At 34.0% G+C, this 24,443-nt stretch overlaps 2 protein-coding genes and 1 long non-coding RNA gene across 3 annotated transcripts; 1 reads left to right on the forward strand and 2 right to left on the reverse strand.

Annotated features, from left to right (window-relative positions):
* Window positions 1-8,206: 8,206 nt before the first annotated feature.
* Window positions 8,207-11,206, forward strand: LOC139866382 (TORTIFOLIA1-like protein 3). The gene is made up of 4 exons (XM_071854611.1): window positions 8,207-9,182; window positions 9,286-9,394; window positions 9,602-10,062; window positions 10,546-11,206. Exons 1-4 carry the CDS (start codon window positions 8,379-8,381, stop codon window positions 10,903-10,905), a joined length of 1,734 nt encoding a protein of 577 aa, XP_071710712.1. The 5' UTR covers window positions 8,207-8,378; the 3' UTR covers window positions 10,906-11,206.
* A 2,151-nt stretch (window positions 11,207-13,357) lies between these two features.
* On the reverse strand, window positions 13,358-15,624 carry LOC139866383 (uncharacterized). The gene is made up of 2 exons (XR_011765424.1): window positions 15,373-15,624; window positions 13,358-13,718 (listed from the first exon to the last, which is right to left on the reverse strand). It is a non-coding gene; the product is annotated as an uncharacterized lncRNA (long non-coding RNA).
* Window positions 15,625-17,250: 1,626 nt separating this feature from the next.
* On the reverse strand, window positions 17,251-21,519 carry LOC139868066 (L-ascorbate oxidase-like). The gene is made up of 5 exons (XM_071856404.1): window positions 21,247-21,519; window positions 21,043-21,135; window positions 20,577-20,789; window positions 18,910-19,089; window positions 17,251-18,210 (listed from the first exon to the last, which is right to left on the reverse strand). The coding sequence occupies exons 1-5, from the start codon at window positions 21,517-21,519 to the stop codon at window positions 17,251-17,253; spliced, it is 1,719 nt and encodes a 572-aa protein (XP_071712505.1).
* Window positions 21,520-24,443: the final 2,924 nt, after the last annotated feature.

Consider the following 24,443-nt stretch of genomic DNA (forward strand, 5'->3'; position numbering starts at 1 on the left):
TAATCTGGTCTATCAACTCGTTCGCCATGGTGATGGCTTCGTGAATAGTCTTGGGTTTCGATGCTGTAACATTTGCTTTGACATTTTTAGGCAAACCATCTTTGTACAGTTCTATCTTCCGTTCTTCGGTTGGTACCAATTCGGGACATAGCAAAGCTAATTCCATGAATCGCTGATTGTAGTTGGTGAGTTCAGTACCAACAACTTTCAGGCTTCGTAATTCAGCTTCCAACTTCCTAACCTCGTTCATTGGACAATATTCGTTGATTAGCATTGTTTTGAATTCTTCCCAAGGAGTATCATAAGCTACATCTCCTCCTACGGCCTTCATATAGTTTTTCCACCACGTGAGTGCACTATCTTGTAGGGTGCACGATGCATACTTGGTCATGTCCTTCTCAATACAACCACTGATTTTAAACACAGACTCAATCTTTTCGATCCACCGGGTTAAACCGACCGGTCCTTCTGTTCCACTGAATGATGAGGGCTTGCAACCTTGAAAAGTTTTGTAAGTACATCCCACACGAGGATTTGGGTTAACTGTAGCACCTCTCGCAGCCTCGACCCATAACATTCTGTCGTCCACTCGCTGATTGATGAGTTCTTCGATTTCTTGTTCCGTCATTCGGTTCAATCGCACCATAATCTTCAATAAGAATGAAAAAAAATAATTATTCACATGGAATATTATAGATGTAGTATGTATTTACAGTACATCGTAGCTTATTAATAATATGAACCAGTTATTATTATAAAAGCCTTTTCTTCTTATTAGCGTTTTATAATTATATCTAGGGTAGTACCTACCCGTTAAAGTTCATACTTAATAGCTTAGTACAGAAATCAATTACTATCACCCAAATAATACTCAACCATAGAAAATTATTGCATTTCACACTTCACTATTTTACATATGCTTATCTTACATCAAACATTAAGCAAACCACACTAGTAATATTATACAAAACGTTATATGATCCCATGGTTTAAAACAACAGCGCATCATTTAACCCAAAACGTTTGTGTTCAAAGAAATCGCTTATAGGTTATCTTGACTGTCTCCCTGCATTTTGGCGGAGGGGCTGAAGAACTGGATGTCGGGATAGAACTAATAGAAATAGCGGGAATAGGTGTGGAAGTATCTGGTGGAGTTGGTGCCACAACATCCTCTCTAAACTCGGGATTTGGATTTTCCAATTCAGTAGCCTTTCGTTTCTTTCCTCGTTCGAACTTGTCTTTCGTAATTTCCTGTATTTCATCCTCCTCAGGATCACCTTCTGGTTTCTCTTCAATTGATTCATCCGGAACTTGTGAGTCTTCCCCAAAGGTGTCGTTTTCATCATCGGATAGGTTAATGACTGGAACATCATCTGAAGATTCTGGTTCGGAGTCACTGAATGTGATAACAAGTTCTAAGCTAGACATCTATCACATAACAACTAGCATGTTAGTATCACATAATATTTACATATTAATTTTTTTTAACCAACAGGGATAAGCAATAGTTTTCTAAATCAAACACGGTCAAAGTCCAGACTCACTAATGCATCCTAACAAACTCGATAAGACACACTAATGCAAATTTTCTGGTTCTCTAAGACCAACGCTCTGATACCACATGTCATAACCCGACCTTAACCATAAAGACGAATACAATAACATATGATTTCATCGCGAGGTATTGACCTCTATATGCGACATTTTTCAAAAACTGCATTCGTTTTTACAATACAAACCATAGCTTTTATTACAAATACAAGGTTTAAACAACTTAATAATGATTATCGTTTAGCGATAATCTTAGACTTACAAACTTTACATGTGATAATAACAATACGACTTCCAACATATTTTACATTACAAATCCTCCGATATGCAGTTTTATTTTTGAAACAAATATGCATACTCAAGATCTTGCTTAAATTCAACATGTTGCAGCGGAAGCTTTTAGTTATCACCTGAAAATAAACATGCTTAAAACGTCAACATAAAGTTGGTAAGATATAGGTTTAATGCCGGCAGCGTTATAAATATAGACCACAAGATTTCATATATAAACGTTTTAATAAAAATATTCTAAGTTGTTGAGCACTTGATAACCATACTTAACATTTAATCAACGTCGCATATTCCCTTTATTATGAAATCTTACTACACCGTACCAAGTGTAGTCACCGAAACGAAGTACTGTGCAACTGTTGAATACTGGTCGTCCAGTCCGGTTGGGGTTATCAGGCCCGATAGATCTATCAACAGGATTCGCGTTTACAATACCTCATGTAAATAATAGTTACCAAGTTACAGGGAAGTATGCCAGTGGTACAACTCAACGTAGAATATATATTTTTAATCACTTGTGTCCATAACGTAAATCATAAAATGCATGTATTCTCATCCCGAAATCTTTAGAGTTTAAAAGTGGGACTATATACTCACTTTTGCCTTGAAGGTATTTATCACGACTTGGTCTCCGATAGATATCACAAACCTAACCATATATATAATATATCAACATATTTTCTTTTTAAGTAATCGTTACATATATATATATATATATATATATATATATATATATATATATATATATATATATATATATATATATATATATACTTTTAATATTTTCTTAGTCCGTAGTTAGCAGTCCGATGTTAGTGGTCCACAATTAGTTGCTCAATAAAATAAATAAAGACCCCATCGTATTCGTATTGATCAGAATTAATCTTGACCCATGGTACCATGTTGTCAAATGACATGTTGCGTACATAAAGTACCGTGTTGTCAAATGACGTGTTGCGTACAATCATGAGGTCTTATGATTAATCTTCTCGTGTTGTTTACGGGTGGTCCTGAAATATATAAAATCAAATCATAAGTAAATATATATGAAATATCATATTAATTAGAAATATATGATTAATTTAATTTTTCTCCAAATATTTTCGTAGCTAAACTAGCTTCGGATACCCGATCTTGTTTTAGTCGTAGTTTCTTCATTACAACTCCGTTTTTGTTTGTTCAACTTGCCACTTCCTTGGATCGAGTCAAATTTTAAGAATATGAACTGAAAATACCTTAGGTTGTATTCGAAATCACAGGTTATAGGTCAAACTTTGGTGAAACTTATGAAAGTGATCATTTTTCATCATAAAAACAACATTTAATGATCATTTTTCTAAAAATACTTACACTTTGAGTTAAACCATGAAATTTTTATGTCTTAACATATTCATAAGAAATATCATTTTTCCAGAACATGAACTTCCAATTCAAAGCTTAAGATGGTTTTTAATTATCCAACCCAAAACAGCCCCCGGTTGCACTCCGACGACGTAGATTCAGTTTTTAAGATGTTCTTTGTAAAACCAAGTTATATCTTGTTAAGTTAGCATATCATTATGATATATTACAGGTCTTGAAGTGTTTTAAAAGTCAAGTTAGAAGGATCTATTTAGTTTGCGAACAAGTTTGAAATCATTCAAACTATGTTCTTGTTGTTAAAATTTTATACCACAAAATAAGATAGCTATATGAATATGAATTGAATAAGATTATGAATAAGGTTACTACCTCAAGTTACTTGGACAAAGTTACTGTAAGAGATGAGAAAAATCCTAGAATCAAAAGAGTGGTGGAGTTGGATCAAAAGGTTGGAAGTAAACTTGTATTTTTGGAAAGATTATTGAAGTTTTCTTGTAAGGAATTTATTATGATGATTAAGGCTTGTTTTTGAAGCTAGATCTTCATGGTTATTTGCTGAGATTGTGAAGAACACTTAAGGTTCCTAAGAGTGTGTTTTTGGTTAGAGAAAATGTGTAGTAAAAATGAAATTGGAATGGAGTATAAATTGTGGTGAAAAGATGTATAGATTTGTAATATTGTGCAAAAGTCTTGTAATATGCCAAATTGATTAATCATGCATGCTAAGATCCAAAATTGGCTGACTCATGGCTGCTAATAAAGTGATTGTGATGTGTATATACTAATAGTAAATACGTATAGGAGCTGGGTATGATACGAGTACATATACTCTAGGTATACGTGTAGAAATTTTGAGGAAACGGAACGAGAATTCAAATATAGCTATCTTTTGTAAATATACTTATATTGTTTTATGTATATAAGCCCTTTAAAAGTGATTAAATACATATTTATACGATACTTGTATAAGTATTATAGGTTAAAGGTATATATGTCAAAAAACGTTACGTATAGTTATCATTTTGAAAACTTAAGTTAGTAGTCTCAAAGTATACTTATAACTTATTGTTATTAGTACACAATGAGATGTTAAACCATTCTTAGATCATGTTAAATATATATAAATACATATATATACACAAACGTATAATTATCGTTTGTTATATAGTTCGTGATATCATCGGTCAAATTGGACAGTCAAACGTTGTGTAAAACTCTTTTTAAAAACATAAATCTCAACAATTTAGATTGCTTATCATGTTGGTAAGGTTTAATTTATGTAAATATTAATCTCATAGGTATAAAATGATCGGAAAAATCCGGGTCATTACAGATTCATTTGTGACGGATTCATTTTTGTGACGGCATGATGTGGCTTGCGGCGATCGGACTTTTCATGTTTCCGATTTCCCGTATCACTACGACTTTTGACGTTCTCTTGGAGGCTCGATGCTTTGCCCGAAATGGTTGGGTTTTAGGTTTGTTCGGGTAGTGGATGGTGTTCTCCCACCTGTTGACGTTGTTTTGTTCTTTTTTCTTGTTTTTTGCAATTAGTTATTAGATTCTCGATAAATGTTTTTCTAACCAAGTTGGTGGAGTTGTTTATTAGGTCACATTTGTTACGCCACTTGGTTGGCTTAGTTTGGATTTATAATGTATCGATTATTGTTGCTGATCTTCGGATCTATTAATATTATTGTATTTATGGGGGAAAAATATGAGACACACTTTTTATTTATGGTACACACAATTAATCAATATCAATATATAGTGTATATTACAAAAATTAGTTACTCATATCAATTAATTTTTTGTAGAAACTAATAATCCTGTATTCATAAGCATAAAATTTTGATTATTATGATATATATTACTCCGTATTTTTTTTTATTTTTTTTTTTTTTTAACGGCATGTTAGTTTTTCATCGCACGGTTAGTGGTTAGATCGCATCGCATCGCACATTCCAGGAGGAAACCGCCACCATCCAAACGGGCAGGTGGGGAAAACCCTCTGGTGAGACTCGAACCCGGGTCTCCTCGAAACCATGCAAGCATGGTTACCAATGAGGCAAAGCCCCATTGGCTATTAGTTAATGTTGGCTATTACTCCGTATTAATTTAAATAAAGGTTAGTTAATGTTAGAGCCAAAAATAAAAATGTTTCTGTTTCATTACTACAATAAGAATCACTTCTACTTGAACAATATTCTCACAAATACTTAAATGGATTAAAACATTGAACTATAGTTACTTTAATGATACATTCATTTTTTTACTTTATCTACTTAATAAAACAGTTTTTATTTCTTTCAAGTTATTTTTCCTTTTTCCTTTTTCCAAAGAGAAACTCCTAAACCGACTAGAGAAAAATAGTTCTGTAATTGCAGTAAAGCTTCAATAAGAATGACTTACATATTACACTATCAGTAGTTCAGTACACTTAATATATAAGATATACGGGTGGGAAATCAATTCCAAATATAAAGAAGAAAAATCAAAAGCTACTAAGGGGCCAATTCTTTTTTGGACTTTGGTCTTTTCATGATTATCATCCTATACCATGCTAATTTTAAATTATTCTAATTAAATATAATTAAAAGAAGTTTATAACATCATGCTTAATTATTATCAGATCAATCTCAATTGTCTATGCATCTTGGTTGCTAAATCTAACAACAAAGATGTCGGCCTCCGTCTTAGCATACTAATGTCAATTAAACTGAGGCCAACGACACTAACTTACGATCAAACAATAAAATTAGGGTATATGTTTAAGATTTTAAGCCTATTAGCACAATGAGTAATAAGGGTGATTATAAAATCTTGGATGATATCATTTTCATTTTCATACTATTTAAACGGTCAATTCTTAAATAATTTATCATCTTGAAAGGAAATGAATGAAATCTTTGATTATAAGCAAATATAGCTTCTTTTTTCAAGTTCACCAATAATGATCATGGCCATTCACCTTTCTTCGAAACACCAAACACAAGGTTAACACTAATCATTAACACGTTTTCATTAGAACAACTACAGTTATTTATAATGACCATGATTTTGATTATATATATAATTATAAGTTGTAAATATGCATAACCAATAATAAATTTATATCAAAATTACGATAATTTGATCTAGAGAGATGAGCAGAGCTAGAACTTGAAAATAAGGTGACTTACGCAATAATTAGATAAATATAATAAATACTATATCAAATACTAATAAGTAATTATATCGAGAATAGAAGTTAATAATCATAATATGTTTAAACTGTTTAGTTATCTTCTAAAGAAAATAATGCCTAAACTAAATCGAAATTTACGTGATCATAAGCCTCTCCAAATGGGTGTATTTGTTTACCTCTTAATTGAAGGTTCATCACTGAATGCTAAACCATTCAACATTTAACGCGTTTATTTCTGACCTCTGAATGACATATGATGTTGAATGGTTCAACATTCAGTGTTGAACCATTCAGAGTTAATATCATTATTAAGCACTTACAAAAAGGTAATATAAAAGAAGATATATGTATTCTCGAGTTGAGATGAGAAAAAAAGAAAGAAAAATAAATATGAGCAAAATAATAAACATTTTATAATTATATCATTTGTAATATTTGAACTAAACTGATTTTGAAATACATTATATGATTCATATATATCATTTAATCAGTGTCTAGTTGTCAGTTTTATGTATATTTTTTTAACATGGGAAAAACTATAGAATGACGAATCAACTAATTAATTTTCATTATCCTGTGTTACGTACAATAAAAATAATGTTAGTTATGAGATAATAGAAGGATTAGAGATAATATTAAGATAATTAAGTCATGTTCTCTCTCAATCTGTCAAAATATGAGCGGAAAGTGTTTTGTTAATAAAAATAGACAAAATTCCATTCCTCGTCCCTGAACTTTCATCAAATTTGACTTCTCGTCCTTTTTCTTTTTTTGTGCATCCCTCGTCCCTAATGTATCACAATTCTACATCCTTCGTCCTTTTTAGGAACGAGGGATGTAGAATTGACAGAAAGAAAAAGGACGAGGAGTCAAGAAAAAGGACGAGAGATGTATAATTGTGATACATTAGGGACGAGGGATGCACAAAAAAAAAAAAAGAATAAGGACGAGGAGTTAAATTTGATGTAAAGTTCAAGAACGAGGAATGACATTTTGTCTTAAAAATATTATGTACTCTCCTTCATAATCTTCTCCTCTCCTCTCCTATCCTTTCCACTAAAAATAGAAACTCGAAAATGCCTATTATTTTTTAATCCGCTCAATTCATTTCCTTTCGATCATAATATAAATTTGAGAATGCAGCGTAAGCAAAACTGTGAAGAATCATGTTAGGAACAAACTGTTGACTTTGAAAGTCAAAGTCTCATATGCAGTTATCAAAGTTGTTGCTTTGGAATCTCAGATGGGATAATATGAAGTAATATGAAGTTAGTATTCGATTAATGTACATTCTTTAAATAGAAAAGAGATAAACATCGATTTCGATTGGTGTGATGTAAACGATCAATTATAAATGATCGTAAATTCGTACCTGCGTAGTTCTACAACGAAATTAATTGAATAATTAAGAAGTGTGGTTGATTATGATGAACAATTAGGATTGTGAATTGGTATAGTCGTGATCGAGAAAGCGTAAGTACCTGGTACGTGGAAGAAGAAAGCAACGTGAGTAGGACGTTTTTGTTAGGTTTTTTTATTTTTGAGTTACACGGTGTCGTATTTGTGGGAGTGGCATATAATGTTATATGAGTAACAGCACCATATTTGTGGGAGTGGCATATAATGTTATATGTGTAACAGGCACCATATTCACATTACCTATTATAAATATTAATATCAATATCAATATCAATATCAATATATCAATACCACACAGCCTTCTTTAACAACTGTCCCATTAATTTTAAACGACATCGTTTTCAGCTTTCAACAAATCAGAAAATAACGGCATCATACATCTCCCATGAGTCCCATGTTCCCTGACATACTGTCATATTAAAGCCAATTCATTCTCTCTTTATATAATTGAGTGAGTGGATAAAGCCTGCTATAACCCACACCGTCACACCGCCACCCCGCCACCGGCGATGCTGCCGGTAAATCCAGAAACACCACCACCGTAACAAACTCAACAAAATTTCTCACAATGTCACCGTCTTCAAACAACCAATCATCCACACGTGAATTTAAACACCGAGTCCTCACATGCCTTAACAAATTATCAGACCGTGATACACACTCCGCCGCCGCAACTGAGCTCGAATTCATCGCTAAAACCCTAACTCACGACTCAATCTCACTGTTTCTATCATCAATCACCGCTACCGACTCATCTGATAAGTCTCCGGTACGTAAACAATGCGTTCGTTTAATCTGTACATTATCAGAAGCTCACGGTGATGCGTTATCATCACATTTGTCGAAACTTATTTCCGCAATCGTACGGCGTCTCCGTGATCCGGATACTTCCGTTAGGTCCGCGTGTGTCGCTGCTACTGGCTCAATTGCGATTCATGTTACGAAACCGCCGTTTACTTCTGTTGCGAAACCGTTAGTTGACGCTTTAGTAACGGAACAGGATTTGAATTCACAGATCGGTGCGGCTTTGTGTTTAGCCTCGGCTGTTGACGGAGCTCCGGATCCGGAGCCGGTTTATTTGAGGAGAATGTTGCCAAGGATTGAGAAGTTATTGAAGTCTGATAGTTTTAAGGCGAAATCAGCGTTGTTGACGGTGTTAGGTAGCGTGATCGGTGCCGGCGCTGCTTCCAGTGCGGTGATTGTGAGGAATCTAGTTAGTGTTTTGGTTGAATTTGTGGCGAAGAGTGAGGATTGGAGCGCGAGGAAGTCGGCTGCTGAAGCGTTGGAGAAATTGGCTGTTCTTGAGACCGATTTGTTATCTGAATTTAAGGCGCCGTGTTTGAAGACGTTTGAGACTAAGAAATTTGATAAGGTGTGGTTAATTTGTTATAGTTTTACTGCAATTGAAACTGATTGTGATTGTTTTAGATTTAGTTATTTAAATTACTACGGAACCTGTTTGATATAATGCACAGGTGAAAAGTGTTAGGGAAACTATGAATCAAATGATTGAAGCTTGGAAGGCGATTCCAGATGTGGCGGATGACGTGTTAACTCCCCCTGAATCGCAGCTGTCTTCTAAACGTACGCAAATTTTTACAAATTTTTATGAATTAGTTTTTTGTCAATTTTGTTTGTTCAGTGATGGATCATAGAAAGCTATAGGATCACATGTTACTATCTGCTTTTGGTGTGATTTTGGGAAAAAGGAATGTGTTCGTGTTATACATTTTAGATCTTAGTCAATTTATGTTTATTAGTTAATAGTTAATTGGCTTATGTGTGGTCCAGGAGCTGAAGTTGCTAGTGATGGAAGGTATCCAACAAGAGCTTTAACAACGGCTAATAGAAAAACTGTCCCTAATGGTCCCTCTAATGCTAGTGCAACAAGACGGATTTCATTTGAAAATAGCAACAAAAAAGCTGGTCCAGCAATGTTTCGGAAACTGGATCGCAAGAAGCCAAGTGGACAGAAACTTGTATCTGCTGCTGTTCCTCATCCTGCAAATCTGTTATCCGTTGATGATAATCGTCTTAACAATAGATATACAAAACCAGAGACAAAGCGAATTGTCGATGAAGAAATGTATGAATCTGAACATCCGAATGCAAAATTAAGTTCCACTGTCGTAGGAACTAATATCACTCCGGATATTCATAAGAGCCGTAGAGATTGTGAGGAGTTATCGTTGATTCGGAATCAACTTGTTCAAATTGAAACTCAGCAGTCCAATTTGGTGGATCTCCTTCAGGTAACTTGCTAATTATTATTCTTAACTGTTAAGATTTTTATGCAGTTGGTGATTTGTATTTGAGGATATTGTCAAAATTTGTTTAGCTTTGTTTCTAGACAACATGGGCCACTTGCTTTACATACACTAGTTTGAACGACAAACACACATTTAAAATCAGTTTGTTTGTCACTATATCGTGGGGCTTGAAAATTAAGTACTACCTTCTTACCAAATGTTTGAAACATAATTACAAATCCTGCCGACACATACGAGTATAATAAGTAATAATTTCTAAAAATAGGATAAGCAGATCTGTGCAATATATTGCCGACAATAATCTCCTTTCAGTAGGTCAATTTATTTGTTAGCAAATGAACCCTTGGACTTATGTGACTTCTTACTGAATTATTGAATATCCATTGTTTTCTATGTTAGTAATATTTATGAATACCTTGGTTATGATAATCATAAAAAGTAATAATCCAAATCTTAAAAATATAGAAATTCATTGGAAGCTCACAAACTGGGATGCGGTCACTGGAGACACGAGTGCAAGGCCTAGAGTTAATATTGGATGAGATATCATTTGATTTGGCCAGGTCAACTGGAAGGTTGTCTCGTACAGAACCTACAGAAACCTTATGCTGCAAGTTACCTGGTGCTGACTTTTTGACTTCTAAGCTCTGGAAGAAAATGGAAACTCAACCATCAAACACCACAATTTCTTCATCCCCATTTGCAGCCACAACCCACATGACTGGCAAGAGGATGAATCTTGATTCACGTGACCCAGAGAAAAGGCGATTTCGACGCTATGGAGGTCGTAGTGGGTTAATCAAGAATCCATTGGCTGAGATTTAATTCCCTAATTGTCTTTTGATGCGTTATTACACTATCATATCTTTTGCAACAGGTATTGTTACGTTATTACTTACTACTAGTAGGATCTTGTGTATTCGTTGTGGAAGCAAGAACATTGATGCATAGTATTAAATGAGTGAACTTGGAGAACAGTTGATTGTAAATATATATGTTGATAATACGTGTATCACGAGTCTATCGAAGGTTGAGTTGATTCATCGGGCATTGTAATTTATGAATCAGGGCAATTATTGCTCTCGTTAATTTATTTGTTTGTTCGTTTGTTTAGTTCTCGTGGGTTGATCAGAAGCATGTTTCATCCTTTTAAGCTTCTTCTTTTCTTGGTAAGTGTATATTTATTAGGATCAGTGTACCTGTTATGGCATTTCGTAACCTTATATGGGCAAGCAAATTGCTGAAGCAGAACAGTATATTGACCATAATAAAGTACCCTCGATGTCTTTATTGCACTGCTTTCGTCCTATCAAGATTTTACACCCATAGTTGACCTGACTTCCCATAAGACATTTGGTTTCGTGATCTCGGTATCGTGTTTACTAGTGTCTTTTTCGGCTTTGACATTGATGTCATTGTTAGGATTGTGGTATGCTTGTTTCATATCCGGTTTGTAGTTTATTCCATTTCATTTCGGTTTTTGTCTAGGTTTGGTCAATATGAGGCTTAGTATAGATAGTACGTATGTTTTCCGCTTTCTAGGTACGAGCCTCATCGAAGTTCTCTCTCGTTGTAACCTTTGTTGAAGACGTTTTCTATTCGAAAACGTTTTCCGTATTTATAAAAGTTATCATTTTTTCGCCAAAAAAAAATAATAAATAAAAAAAATAATTAGCTGCAAAATATTTCCTTTGAGGTTACCCACCTATTTCATGGCCTCGGAGGTTGCAAACGTCTTGCGTTCGAGCCTCGAAATGTGATTCCCGCATGATTCGTCGTGAGGGGTGGTAGGATTGTAAATGGTTCACCCAGCGGGAAAAAGATGATGAAAGCTTTTTTTCTTTTTTTTTCAGCCGATTTGGGTGGGTAGGTTTCAACATCGCGTTCGGACTTGTTAGTGACTCTTAACTGCCATTCAAGAAAAACGATATAACACCCATAGTAGTCATAAAAATTTATCAATAGATGATAAGAAGATTGAAATGGAGCTCTAACATTTAATTTTTACATCCAGGAGCTTTTAAATAACCTGATGTTGGTAGTTTTATATGTTTGATAGGAATTGGTAACAGTCGCTGTACAGAGTACATAATGAAACAACATACACCATGAGTACAAATTATGTGCAATTCTTGTGCTACCTTGTGGCGCTGCCTTTTCTATGCTTAACACCACTCCTCCTTTTCTGTTCGACCCCAGTGCCGTTGCCGCTACTTCATTTCACCTACTATTTGTTTCATTCACATGTCAATCTCCGGCTTCGTCCAGGTCCGGAGAAACCTACTGTTTGTTTTGATTTTTGGCTGGTTTGTGGATTTGTTTCGCGGTTTCGCAGTAGATATGGGTACTTTCTTGTTTGGTTTTAGTTTGTTGTATGCACTGGTAGTTTATTTTATGTTCGTGCTATTTTTAGTTTGATATAGGGATTTTTGAGATGTTTGATCGACAAATTATTAGTATGAGGTGGCTTGGTATTTCAATATTTTTTTATCCTGTTGCACATGGACTACATTTCTCGTTACTTCATTTTAATCTCTCCGTGGTGATTTTCTTGTTCTCGTTTCCAGATTCCTTCCAATATTTCGCTGAGGCACCACCCGACTAGATGAGTTGTTGGTTACCGTTGTCAGTCACCCGTTGGTGCCTCCTGTGTTTACTACTTAGTAGATTAAGTAGCTATAAATAAGATAATACCGATTTCTCCACTCTAATTTTCTCATAAATATAAACTAATTTAAATTCATAGGAAGTTCTAAATGGAAGTTGATTTTAATCATCCTAAATGAGAGTTGACTCTAAATGGGAGTTGACTATAATCAGTGTTGTAAAAAATCGAGTTAGTCGCTGATCAGTCAGATTTGGGGACTAATCCATATCAACGCCAGGTTAATCAAAATCACCGGTCAACGGGTCAAAATCACTCGAAAGTTGAACTTAGTAGGCCAAATCGAATTCAGTCGATTAATGTCGAATTATTCAATAAAATCGGACTTATTTTTGGTGAAAATCAATCAAATTGGTCAAGGTCAAAGTCAAAGTTAGTCAACGGCCAACAAGCCCTCGACTAGATCAATTAGTCCTACAGACCAATCCCTAAAAGGTCCCATAAACCAAACACCCTTTCATCACCTGCAAATCATAAATCTAAAACAATTCAAACTAAATAAGTTACTAGATAGAACATACACCTAACAGTCGAGGATCATATGTCTATAACCAAATCAAGTGAACAAAAACCAGTATCACGAGTATACAATATAACGATGACAAATGTAAAGATTTCAAATTATCGAAGTTGAAATTTTCTCAACCAAAATACACACATCAACAAAGGCATTACACTTTCACTTATTTAGTCTTTATGCGGTTTAAAACATGCATTTGCCAAGCAGCAGCACGTAAACCATTTATAATCACCTTTGTTCAAACCGAGATCAAGTCATGATAGAATAAAAGAATAACATAAATGTGTAATTAGGTCCTTTATAACATAGTGAAAAGGTACTAGATTCTATCCACTGAACCTTAGAGGGATGCTCGAAGTAAGGGAAGCTAAACGACTTGACCAGACAGATTGAAGACACCACAACATCATGCAATTATGACTTCTGTTCAGGTGTCACATCATTCTCGGGTTTCTGAAACAGAAAGACAAGTGAAACTTGTAAACAAAACGAAAAAAAATTATGTTATAAGTTGATGTATTTATATGATAGAACAAATGCAAACAGTAAACTCTTACAACAAGCAGATAGAAACCAAGAGTAGTAATTTCAGAAAAAGATATGCAACTAGCATGTCATTAACATATTGGTATCAGGTCATGATCAGTCAAGATCCCCTACTCAAGCAAGCTACATCTCGAATCCATAAACGCTACTCAATGACTAAAAAACTAAGAGGGATGAAGAGAAGTTATGCTAGATGCGCTCTGGAAAAACATGAAAAGGTCAACCACCGGGCGGGTTTACACTATTCTATTTATCTTTTCAGAAGAATTTCACATGGTTTTGCCCTTTACAACTTAACGCATTAACTTGTCCACACCAACAGAATAAGTTGCATATCATTTCTTCACTTTTAATCAGAAAACTTGAGTAAATTTTTATCCTTCAGTGTTACTTTATGCTGTGCAAATACTGAACTTCCAACTATATTAAAAAGACGTTTAATATCCATGATAAAGACCACAAGAACAAGGAGGAGCTAGTCACTTTCTTGCTTACAAATTGAGAACCAACAAGAGCTAACTTTGCATAATCGTATGCTCATGATAACTGAACTATGAGAAGAGTTGCCCAACACAACTAGTTTTATAACTTTACTTTTAGTGGTCGGATAAAGTTGAAAAAAATAGGAAGAAAAAATATGCGACTCGAGATCAAAAACATCTTTGCAATTAAGTGTTAACATCTATCTCGCATCACTTCTTTGCTATTAAGATTTTGATCATCTATCTTGAATTAATAACCATTGGGTTATTTATCATAACAACTCCCTTTTCACAACTCAAACCATTCAAACATTGACAGATTGAAAAGTCCAAACTCTCCTGATTTGACCACACTTGCGCAAAGGATAATTTAATTTCTATCTAGATGTACTGATAATTAGCACCTATCAACAAGATGGAACAGGAGAATATGCAATACAATATTATTAACATAGATAATCAATTCCGATTCATCTGATTGGTAATAAATAAATCCTAAATATTAGACAAGTTGTTAATGACGGTAAGGAATGCAATGAACTGATTTACAGAAAGAATGTAAACAGGCATTTTATAACTAAATACAGCTACAGTACTTAATGCTCTGATCTTCTCTCGTTCAACTAATTTGATAACATCAATTTGGTGCGTGTAACATCAGTTCGAAACACATAACAAGATATTAAGACCTCTACCCAAGTCCCAACATTACGAAAGCCGGAACTTGTTCCAAATATAATCAAACTCAAACGTTTCCGAAGGATATCAACAAATGCCATATCAATTCATAGTTGTTAATGACGGTAAGGAATGCAATGAACTTGTTCAACAGCTAAAACCTAATTCTTAAACTCCGTAATTAGCTGTATGAAAAACCGAATTTAATCTATTACCTAGTTAACCTCATTAATCAATTCATAGTATCATACTCTATTTAAACCAATTTATAATACCTAGATTCATATAAACCCTAACAAATTAGGTGTGATGTCGGATTCAAATCGACGGAAGCAATTTAACAAGCTATGTCTTTGAGAATTAGATAATAATGAAGGGAGAATTAGGGTTTATATGTATACCGATTGAGCGTTGTGCCAGGCGAGACCGCGGTAAACGTTAACGGAAAAAGTGGCGCCGAGATAAATAGTGGCGACACCGAGACCTAAGGTGAAAGCTTTAAACGTTAAATCTCCAACTTTGTTTATCACTCCCATCACTTCTTCTTCTTCTTCTTCTTCTTCAAGGAAAAACTTTAACCAAGACGACGCTAGTTTTAAATTCCGACTCCCAACTCTTGATTTTATTGTTCTTCAAACAGACGCAAACCTATTTTTGTTCTATTTTATATTTTTATTAATAGTAGTAACATTTTCATTTTTAATTTAGTGAATTTTCCATTAAGAATTAAATTTACGCTTAATTTAGTTGTACATGAGCCACTTATCTTTATGAGTACTAATTTGAATGTACAAGCAATTTTATGCATGTCCGAATGTCTTAATAATAGCACATATGATTGTCATTAAAAAGATTCTTAATTTAGGGTCGTAACATTGTTTGCTTTTTTTTCTGCCTTTCTTATCATTTGATTATTATTATTATATTATTTTTGTAATGCGTGTTAGCCCAACGGGTTGTTAGCCCTAGCCGCACACCTCCACGACTTGGGCTTTGGTGGCATTGTCATCGCCCTGGTAAGCCCCCTTGCCTATGTTGCATATGTCTTATTTAAACACAATCAGAGTGCGGATGTGATTAATGGCATTGTCATCGCTCTAGTAGCCATCCCCTTGTCTGTGCAGCATTATGTCTTGCAATTGAAGGCGAGTGTGATGTAATGTATAGAATTAACAACTTATATAATTACCTTTTATACTTGTACATTGATATAAAGTGTGTTATAGTTATTATGAAGAAGTATGTCATAGTTGTGAGTAATTAGTCATGGGTTAGTGATGGTGAGAAGTGTTGATGTATCGTTGATGTGGCGTCGAGTCTTGATGAGTAGTGGCGAAATTTGAACCCGAATACAGATGGGGCGAGTGTAAAAATTAAATAAATTCTTTATTGTCAGGAAGGGTAAACACTAAAAAAAAAACCCTTATTTTTTAGTAAAAAAAAATATTTTTTTAGTGTAAATTTTTTTCCCCGTAAAATCCAGGTGGGACGAATAACCCCTTCGGGTTATACTAAGTACCGTCACTGTTGAGAAGGAACTATATCATGGTTAGGAGTGGTCTTATACGAAAGAAAAGAAATGAGATGAAGATATGTGAATAACTCACACGCCTTGCGTGAATTTTCTACGAATATATATATGCCTATTACGAGGCTTGACCCCTCAACCTCTTGATTAAAGGGTTCATCACATACCACTAAGCTATAAGCTTTTTGATAATATTTCTTACTGATTAGAATTCTAGTAAATAACTTCCAACCAATCGCGGGGGGGTTTTGGACAGAAGAATGCAAGTGCTAGAATCAAACAGAAGATTCGAACGTCCGAGGACGAAAGATAATATGCCCAGCGAGAAAGTCATTTCCATCTAGGATAGCGTATCCGTTCTGGTTAGATGTTAGCCACGAAATCTATTACTATTAGCAAATCACGGAGGTCCAATTTCCACCTTAATATTAGGGATTTGTGTAAGACTGGTTACTCGAGCTGAACTCCTTAGAAGCTCAATTCGATTCGAATTTAAATGAGTTTCAGTCGAACATATTTTAGAGTTGTTTAGTAAACGATCTCGATCGTCTTATATCAAGTGCTTATATCTAACATGTGAGTTTAAACTTCCTAAGTATATATGAAAATGAGCTATACATAAAACTTCTATAGTCATCGTATTCAAATCTTCAATGACGTATAAATTCCTTCAGAGACATAAATACACTCATAAATAAATCACTAAAAAAAATACACAAAACATCTTATTCATTTTACATTAATTAAACATCTATGGCTTAATTAGTCTTTTGGTGTCACCACACCCCATAATAGCCGGGGGCAATTTCCCCACCTTCTCAATCCCTTCTTCAAACACGGTCCCCATACCCATGTAAAAATGAGATTCAATATGACAATGAAATGCCCAAACACCCGGGTTATTCGCTACAAACCTTATAGCGGTCCACCCGTACAAATGAACCGGTACCGTATTTTTCATAACCGGGTTCACTAAATTATAACTCTTAGGATCTTCCGTAACATTAAACTTTCCCTTTCCGTACCCAAGCACCCAAAAGTTGTGCCCGTGCAAATGCCACGGGTGCGTTTCACTATTATTAACAGTCATCGTGTTTGCATTTTGTAGAATAACGTCTACTGTCGAATTAAACTTTAGTCTATACAACGAGTTACTAGTCGTAGCGTTAACATTTGTCTCGACCGCATTGATGTCGTAGTTTGAATACCCATTGATGACGTCAGGAGGCAAGGTTTGTTCGAATGTACTAAGTAGATTCTCTTTAAGTGATAAGAGATATGGGGTATGAGGAAGGGTAAAAGAGATATTATTAATAGCCCATTTATTATATCCGTTTATTTTGTTTTGTGTGTTTAAAAAAATAATCACTCTGTCTGATGTTTTAGGCACGGGATGTATGTAGTTAGGATGAGATTTGATTTTGAGACTTTGGTTAACCCTAGATTCGACGTCGTTCCACATGGGTCCATTCGGTGGGACCGTTGGCGGTGATTTGGTTGGATGGTTTGGGTAGTAATTAAAGATGGCTAAACCTTTTGGGGTCTTGTTGTTACGACTAACCATCTTTGACACGACCCAGTAGTTTCGTGATGAGTCTTGATTTGCTGTGACTAAAACCGAGTAGGTTTCACCGGAGTAAATGTAAAGATTATTAACGACGAACGGATCGACCATGTGACCATCGGCTTCAACAACCGTCATATTGTGCCCCTGTTTTTTGAAACATAACATGTTAGCTAGGAAGAAGTTTCTTTCTAAAAACAATATATTATTAAATATAAACAGATAAAGGTTTTTATGTTCAGATTACTAGGTCGTTTTGGCCCTTTTGCAGCATCTTATAAGGATATCAGAACCCAACAACTAACAAAGTAATAAGCAGTGTTGTAAAAGTCGGCCGAATTGGCCGACGCGTCAGCCGATGCGTCGGTTTTTTGGGTTCCCATCCCGTTTTTTTTGAAAACGACTCAACAGACGGTCAAAGTTAAAAGTTCGGTCAAAGTCTGTCAAAGACGGTCAAAGTTGGTCAAAAGCGGTCAAATTTTCGTCAAGATGTGATATGTTTTAAAATTAGGGTTTGTTTTCATTTTTTGGGCCGCTCTTTTCTCTGTGTCCTTACTGATTATTTACTCGGTAACATTAATTGAGTTTGAAGTTTGATTGTATTTAAATTCAAGTTCTTATTTAAGAAATTTATGGTACAGAATCAATTATTTTATACATATATAAATATATATTTAAGAAATTATTAATAAAGTCAAGGTTGGTCAACGACCGATGCGTCCCCGACGCGTTCCCGACTCGATCGACGCGTCCTTTTTAGGTCTCGACCGATGCGTCGCCGACTCGCGACTTTTACAACCTTGGTAATAAGACATTACCATTATTGTATACTTTGGTTAAGTTTACCTCTATTTCGAAACTGAGAGCAGCCAAGGCGGTTAAACTTCCGATTCTAAGACGATATGTTTTCCCAGGAACAACAGTTAAAACATAAGGTGAGCATTCAGGATTTGTAGCGTTACAGACACCTGCCATAATCCCCGGTGTACTGCAATTGAATCTTCCTTTGCCTTGAATCAACAATGACTGAAAGCAAACAAGATCATAAAAAACATTAAGTTTCACAAGTACTAAACTTTTAGTTAACATAAAAAGCCTATTGTCTTTTTTAAAATACTTTTAGTGAAATTCTTAGACAATTAAAATAGAAGTTTAAACTTATCCTTTTGTATAAGTGTTTGGCAAATTATGGAGTAATACTCTAGTTGGGTGTTCACAATCAAATTATTGAATAATAATTTTTTTGATGTGCTAATAATGGGCTTAAAACTATGATTAATTAGAAGAAGCTTTACGATCATGGTTAGCATTAATTAACGATTTGATTGTAACCAAAGTGGTACTGGCATACTCGTATGATATTAATAAACGAGCAACCGCCACATAAATTTTATATACAAACTTTCACACAATGAGTTGACAATTAACTTGTGTATATATAAAAAAAAATATTTGCTAACGACAACTCTAAGGGTTATCGTTAACATGCATTAAATTATTGCACATGACGGTTATTAATCATTTTCATAAACGCGACTATCAAAATGTACAATATTTTAAAACATATTAACGACAACCCAAAAGGCCGTCGTTAATAAAATTCATTCAAAAAGAAGTTTTTTTTTCTTTCTTAAATCTAAGTTTTTCGCTCCTCATTTTGATACTTGTTATTTTGGTTAAATTACCTCGCAATGTTAAATAATGAACAATTTTACATTCACATAAATTTTACAAACAAACTTTCACATAGTGAGTTGACTTCGTTGGGCAAAAAACTTGGCCTAAAAAGTAAATATCTTAAAAAAATAGAAAAAGAACAAAATTAATATCATGCTTACGTTAACATGACGTCAGCTAAGTTATTGTTCCCACCGACCAGATTCATGGCTCATATATATGTTAAAATAATGATGATATTTTAAAAGCATTATTTTTTTATATGTATTTAATAATTCAACGTTTATAAGCTAATTTTTTAATAACTAATAATTAAATTAATGAGGGTAAAACTCCTACCTTGCCCGGTCAAAGATCGCTAGGTGTTTTTTTTTATTTATTTTAATCGAAAAAATGAATTAAAATAAAAGTGAAAGCTGGACATCTGCTAGTATTGTGGTTTGAAATCGATTCTTTATCAATAGAAATGACATTGGACATGGCAAATCGATTCTTTATGAATAGACTGCCACTGGATGAGTAAATGAGAAGAAATGAGATGGATGGATATTGTCTAAAATTCATAGCATTACTAAAATAGCTGCATTTTAATTGAATATTAACTCAACTGGTCCATTTTTTTTTTATACCATCTATCCCATTACCTTGCACGTTAATTAAGTCACCACTTATTATATCTACACCTAACAAATTCTCTTAAACAATTGTGATGATAATACTAAAGTAACTATCATAAAATCATAAAATAATAGTTATTACGGAGTATAAACGTACGTAATAATTATGTCATTAATGGATTCTTGGTATAAACTTTTCATTAGTTATAAATTTATTACCTGAGGATCACCGACCCAAACAAAGGGAATAGAAGAAAGGCCGGCAGCCTGTTCATATGTACTCTTGTGATACCAATCGTTTAAAATTATGCTTCTGTCATAATCATACGAAAACGGTTCAGCTTCACCCTTCGGTAACCCTACTCGAATCGACCCGTATAACCCTGCTTCTCGTTGCATACCGTAATGCGCATGGTACAAGAATGTCCCTGCCTACACATTTACATAAAATTATCATAAAAAATACGTCCAAGAGTGAAACTTTATATAAGAGGTCTCAGTTCAAACCTTACTATCATAATATACTTTGTATTATAATTATAATTACAAAGAAGCACCTTAATTAAACTGCGTACATTTGAGTACTTATAAACGGTGAAACTTTATCGTATATTTTGTATTATAATAATTTTGAGTACTTATAAACGGTGAAACTTTATCGTATATTTTGTATTATAATAATTACCTTGTCAGCAACGAACTGATATCTAAACGTGTCACCGGGTAAAATAGGACATTGGGTAACACCTTCAGTTCCATCAGCCCATGGAGTTCCAATCTGCAATACAATTATTTTAATTTAATAATTAATTAATCATCAAATCAAATCAAATAATATTTATAAGAAAAAGAAAATAACGATCTTGAGTTAATTAACTTATAGTGTTACCTGTCTGATACCATGCCAATGAATGGCGACATTTTCGGTCACCAAACTATTGGTAAGGTCGACAATGATGGTGTCACCTTGTTGCGCTATTATTGACGGGCCAGGGCTTATTCCGTTAATCGTGATAACGAGTTTCTTGAAGCAATCGGGTGATTTAAACTCGTACTTAACCTCCCATCTATAGTGTCGAATCCGGGCTTCAACGATCGAGTTGAGGTTAAAGAAGGATAGTAGAAATAAACCTACTATCACTACTGAATCCTTTAACTTCATTGCGTTTTTTTTTCTTCTTTTATGTAAAAGGTGAGATGATTTATTTAGGATAAGTGTGATTTGCGCATGTATTTATACATGAATATATAGAGTAGTTGACTAGTGGGGGTCAAGGACGAAGTTTAAATAGGATAGAGGGCCAACTTTAAAAAGTGATCTAGTGGTTGTATATTTGAATGTATATTTGAATTTTTTTAAAGAAGACTTGGATTCAATCCTCATTACAGTTTGAGATCTTCTCTTTTGAAAAAAAGTATGATAGGTGTCGCGACCCCTCAAAGTTTACAACTAAGAATCATAATAAATTACCATCTTTTTAAATATTTTCGTTGTCTTTTTAGAGGGTTCCCATCGGATTGGTTAAACATTCGTCTTCTAGCTAGCCAATATTTAACAACATTCACACCCTCATGCCAATCCTCAGCCAATTTAGTCCCGTTCTTCAATTCGCATTCTTAACTTTTTTCATCACGGACTCTTTGCACTATTTTATTGTACATTTCTCATTACAAGTTATACTATATTACTACTACGTATATATTAATTTATTATTTTAGTGAGTCCATGTGATAGTGAAAAAAGTGTTATGGTTGAGAGTAAATTGTGATGGGCTAGTGATGAGAAGGAAATGTGAAAGAAATAGTTATGTGACACTGATATGGTAGTGTGTGTAGACGAAGATTTAAGGATCTTAGGTCGCTTGCTAACAATCCTAGAAGCGGAATACACTAAAATTGGGTTAAACCGAGATATGGGTCGTATCGGGATCGAATAGATCAAACCTAGGACAAATACTAGATTAGATCGACGCCTAAACGAAGTATTTCGGTGGTATTTGGTGTTAGAGTTCGGCAGAGACGAAAACCTGTCGATTAGGGTAAATGGGATGAGTAACCTCAACAAAGAAGTCTCAACCCGTATATATACTGCATATCAGACACAATCGGTCGACTGTGTGTGCAGTTTAACTAATTGATTGTTTAACAAATTAAGCCCGCACAATCACAAACGTAATCAATAGTCACAAGTAAACATTATTACATAACCGAATGTATCAGACTACGAATCAATCTACGGCTGGGGATTCATGCACCAACAAACTCCCCCTATAAAATGTCCCATTCATATTGATTATAAACGTTCCATATTAATTGATTTCGTCGCGAGGTTTTGACCTCTATATGAGACGGTTTTCAAAGACTGCATTCATTTTTAAAACAACCATAACCTTTATTTTATCGATAAAGATTTAAAAAGCATTACGTAGATTATCAAATAATGATAATCTAAAATATACCGTTTACACACGACCATTACATAATGGTTTACAATAAGAATATATTAAATCAAAAATAAGTTTCTTGAATGTAGTTTTTACACAATATCATACAAGCATGGACTCCAAATCTTGTCCTTATTTTAGTATGCAACAGCGGAAGTTCTTAATAATCACCTGAGAATAAACATGCTTAAAACATCAACAAAAATGTTGGTGAGTTATAGGTTTAACCTATATATTATCAAATCATAATAATAGACCACAAGATTTCATATTTCAATATACATCCCATACATAGAGATAAAAATCATTCATATGGTGAACACCTGGTAACCGACATTAACAAGATGCATAGAGAATATCCCCATCATTTCGGGACACCCATCGGACATGATAATTTCGAAGTACTAAAGCATTCCAAATTCCAGAATGGGGCTTGTTGGGCCCGATAGATCTATCTTTAGGATTCGCGTCAATTTGGGGGTCTGTTCTCAAATTCTTAGGCTACCAAGCTAAAAAGGGGCATATTCGGCTTCGATCATTCACCCATATAATGTAGTTTCATTTACTTGTGTCTATTTCGTAAAACATTTATAAAATTGCATGTATTCTCATCCCAAAATATTAGATTTTAAAAGTGGGACTATAACTCACTTTCACATATTTTTACTTCGTCGGGAAGTAAGACTTGGCCACTGGTCAATTCATGAACCTATAACAAATACGTATATATATATCAAAGTATGTTCAAAATATATTTACAACATTTTTAATATGTTTTAATGTTTTAAGTTTATTAAGTCAGCTGTCCTCGTTATTAATCTACAACTAGTTGTCCACAGTTAGATGTACAGAAATAAATCGATATATATTATCTTGAATCAATCCACGACCCAGTGTATACACGTCTCAGGCTAGATCACAACTCAAAGTATATATATTTTTGGAATCAACCTCAACCCTGTATAGCTAACTCAACCATTACTGCATATAGAGTGTCTATGGTTGTTCCAAATAATATATATATATGGGTCGATATGATATGTCAAAACATTTGCATACGTGTCTATGGTATCCCAAGATTACATAATATATTAGAATACATGTATAATACAATATAAGTTAGATAGGATATGATTAATATAGATTTGTTACCAATTTTCACGTAGCTACAACAAGCAAAATTATCCAATCTTGTTTTACCCATAACTTCTTCGTTTTAAATCTATTTTGAGTGATTCAAGTTGCTATGGTTTCATATTTAACTTAAGTTTATGAATCTAAACAGAAAAAATATAAGTTTATAGACGGAAATACAAGTTACAAGTCATTTTTTAAAGGTAGTCATTTCAGTCGAAAGAACGACGTCTAGATGACCATTTTGGAAAACAAACTTCCACTTTGAGTTTAACCATGATTTTTGGATATAGTTTCATGTTCATAAGAAAAATCATTTTTCCAGAATAATAGCTTTTAAATCAAAGTTTATCATATTTTTTAATTAACTACGACGGCGTATATCCGGTTTTACGGTGTTTTTCGTGTTTTCAGGTTTTAAATCATTAAGTTAGCATATCATATAGATATAGAACATGTGTCTAGTTGGTTTTAAAAGTCAAGTTAGAAGGATTAACTTTTGTTTGCG

The sequence above is a fragment of the Rutidosis leptorrhynchoides genome, chromosome 9, assembly GCF_046630445.1.
Source record: "Rutidosis leptorrhynchoides isolate AG116_Rl617_1_P2 chromosome 9, CSIRO_AGI_Rlap_v1, whole genome shotgun sequence".
In the NCBI taxonomy this organism is placed as follows: Eukaryota; Viridiplantae; Streptophyta; class Magnoliopsida; order Asterales; family Asteraceae; genus Rutidosis; species Rutidosis leptorrhynchoides.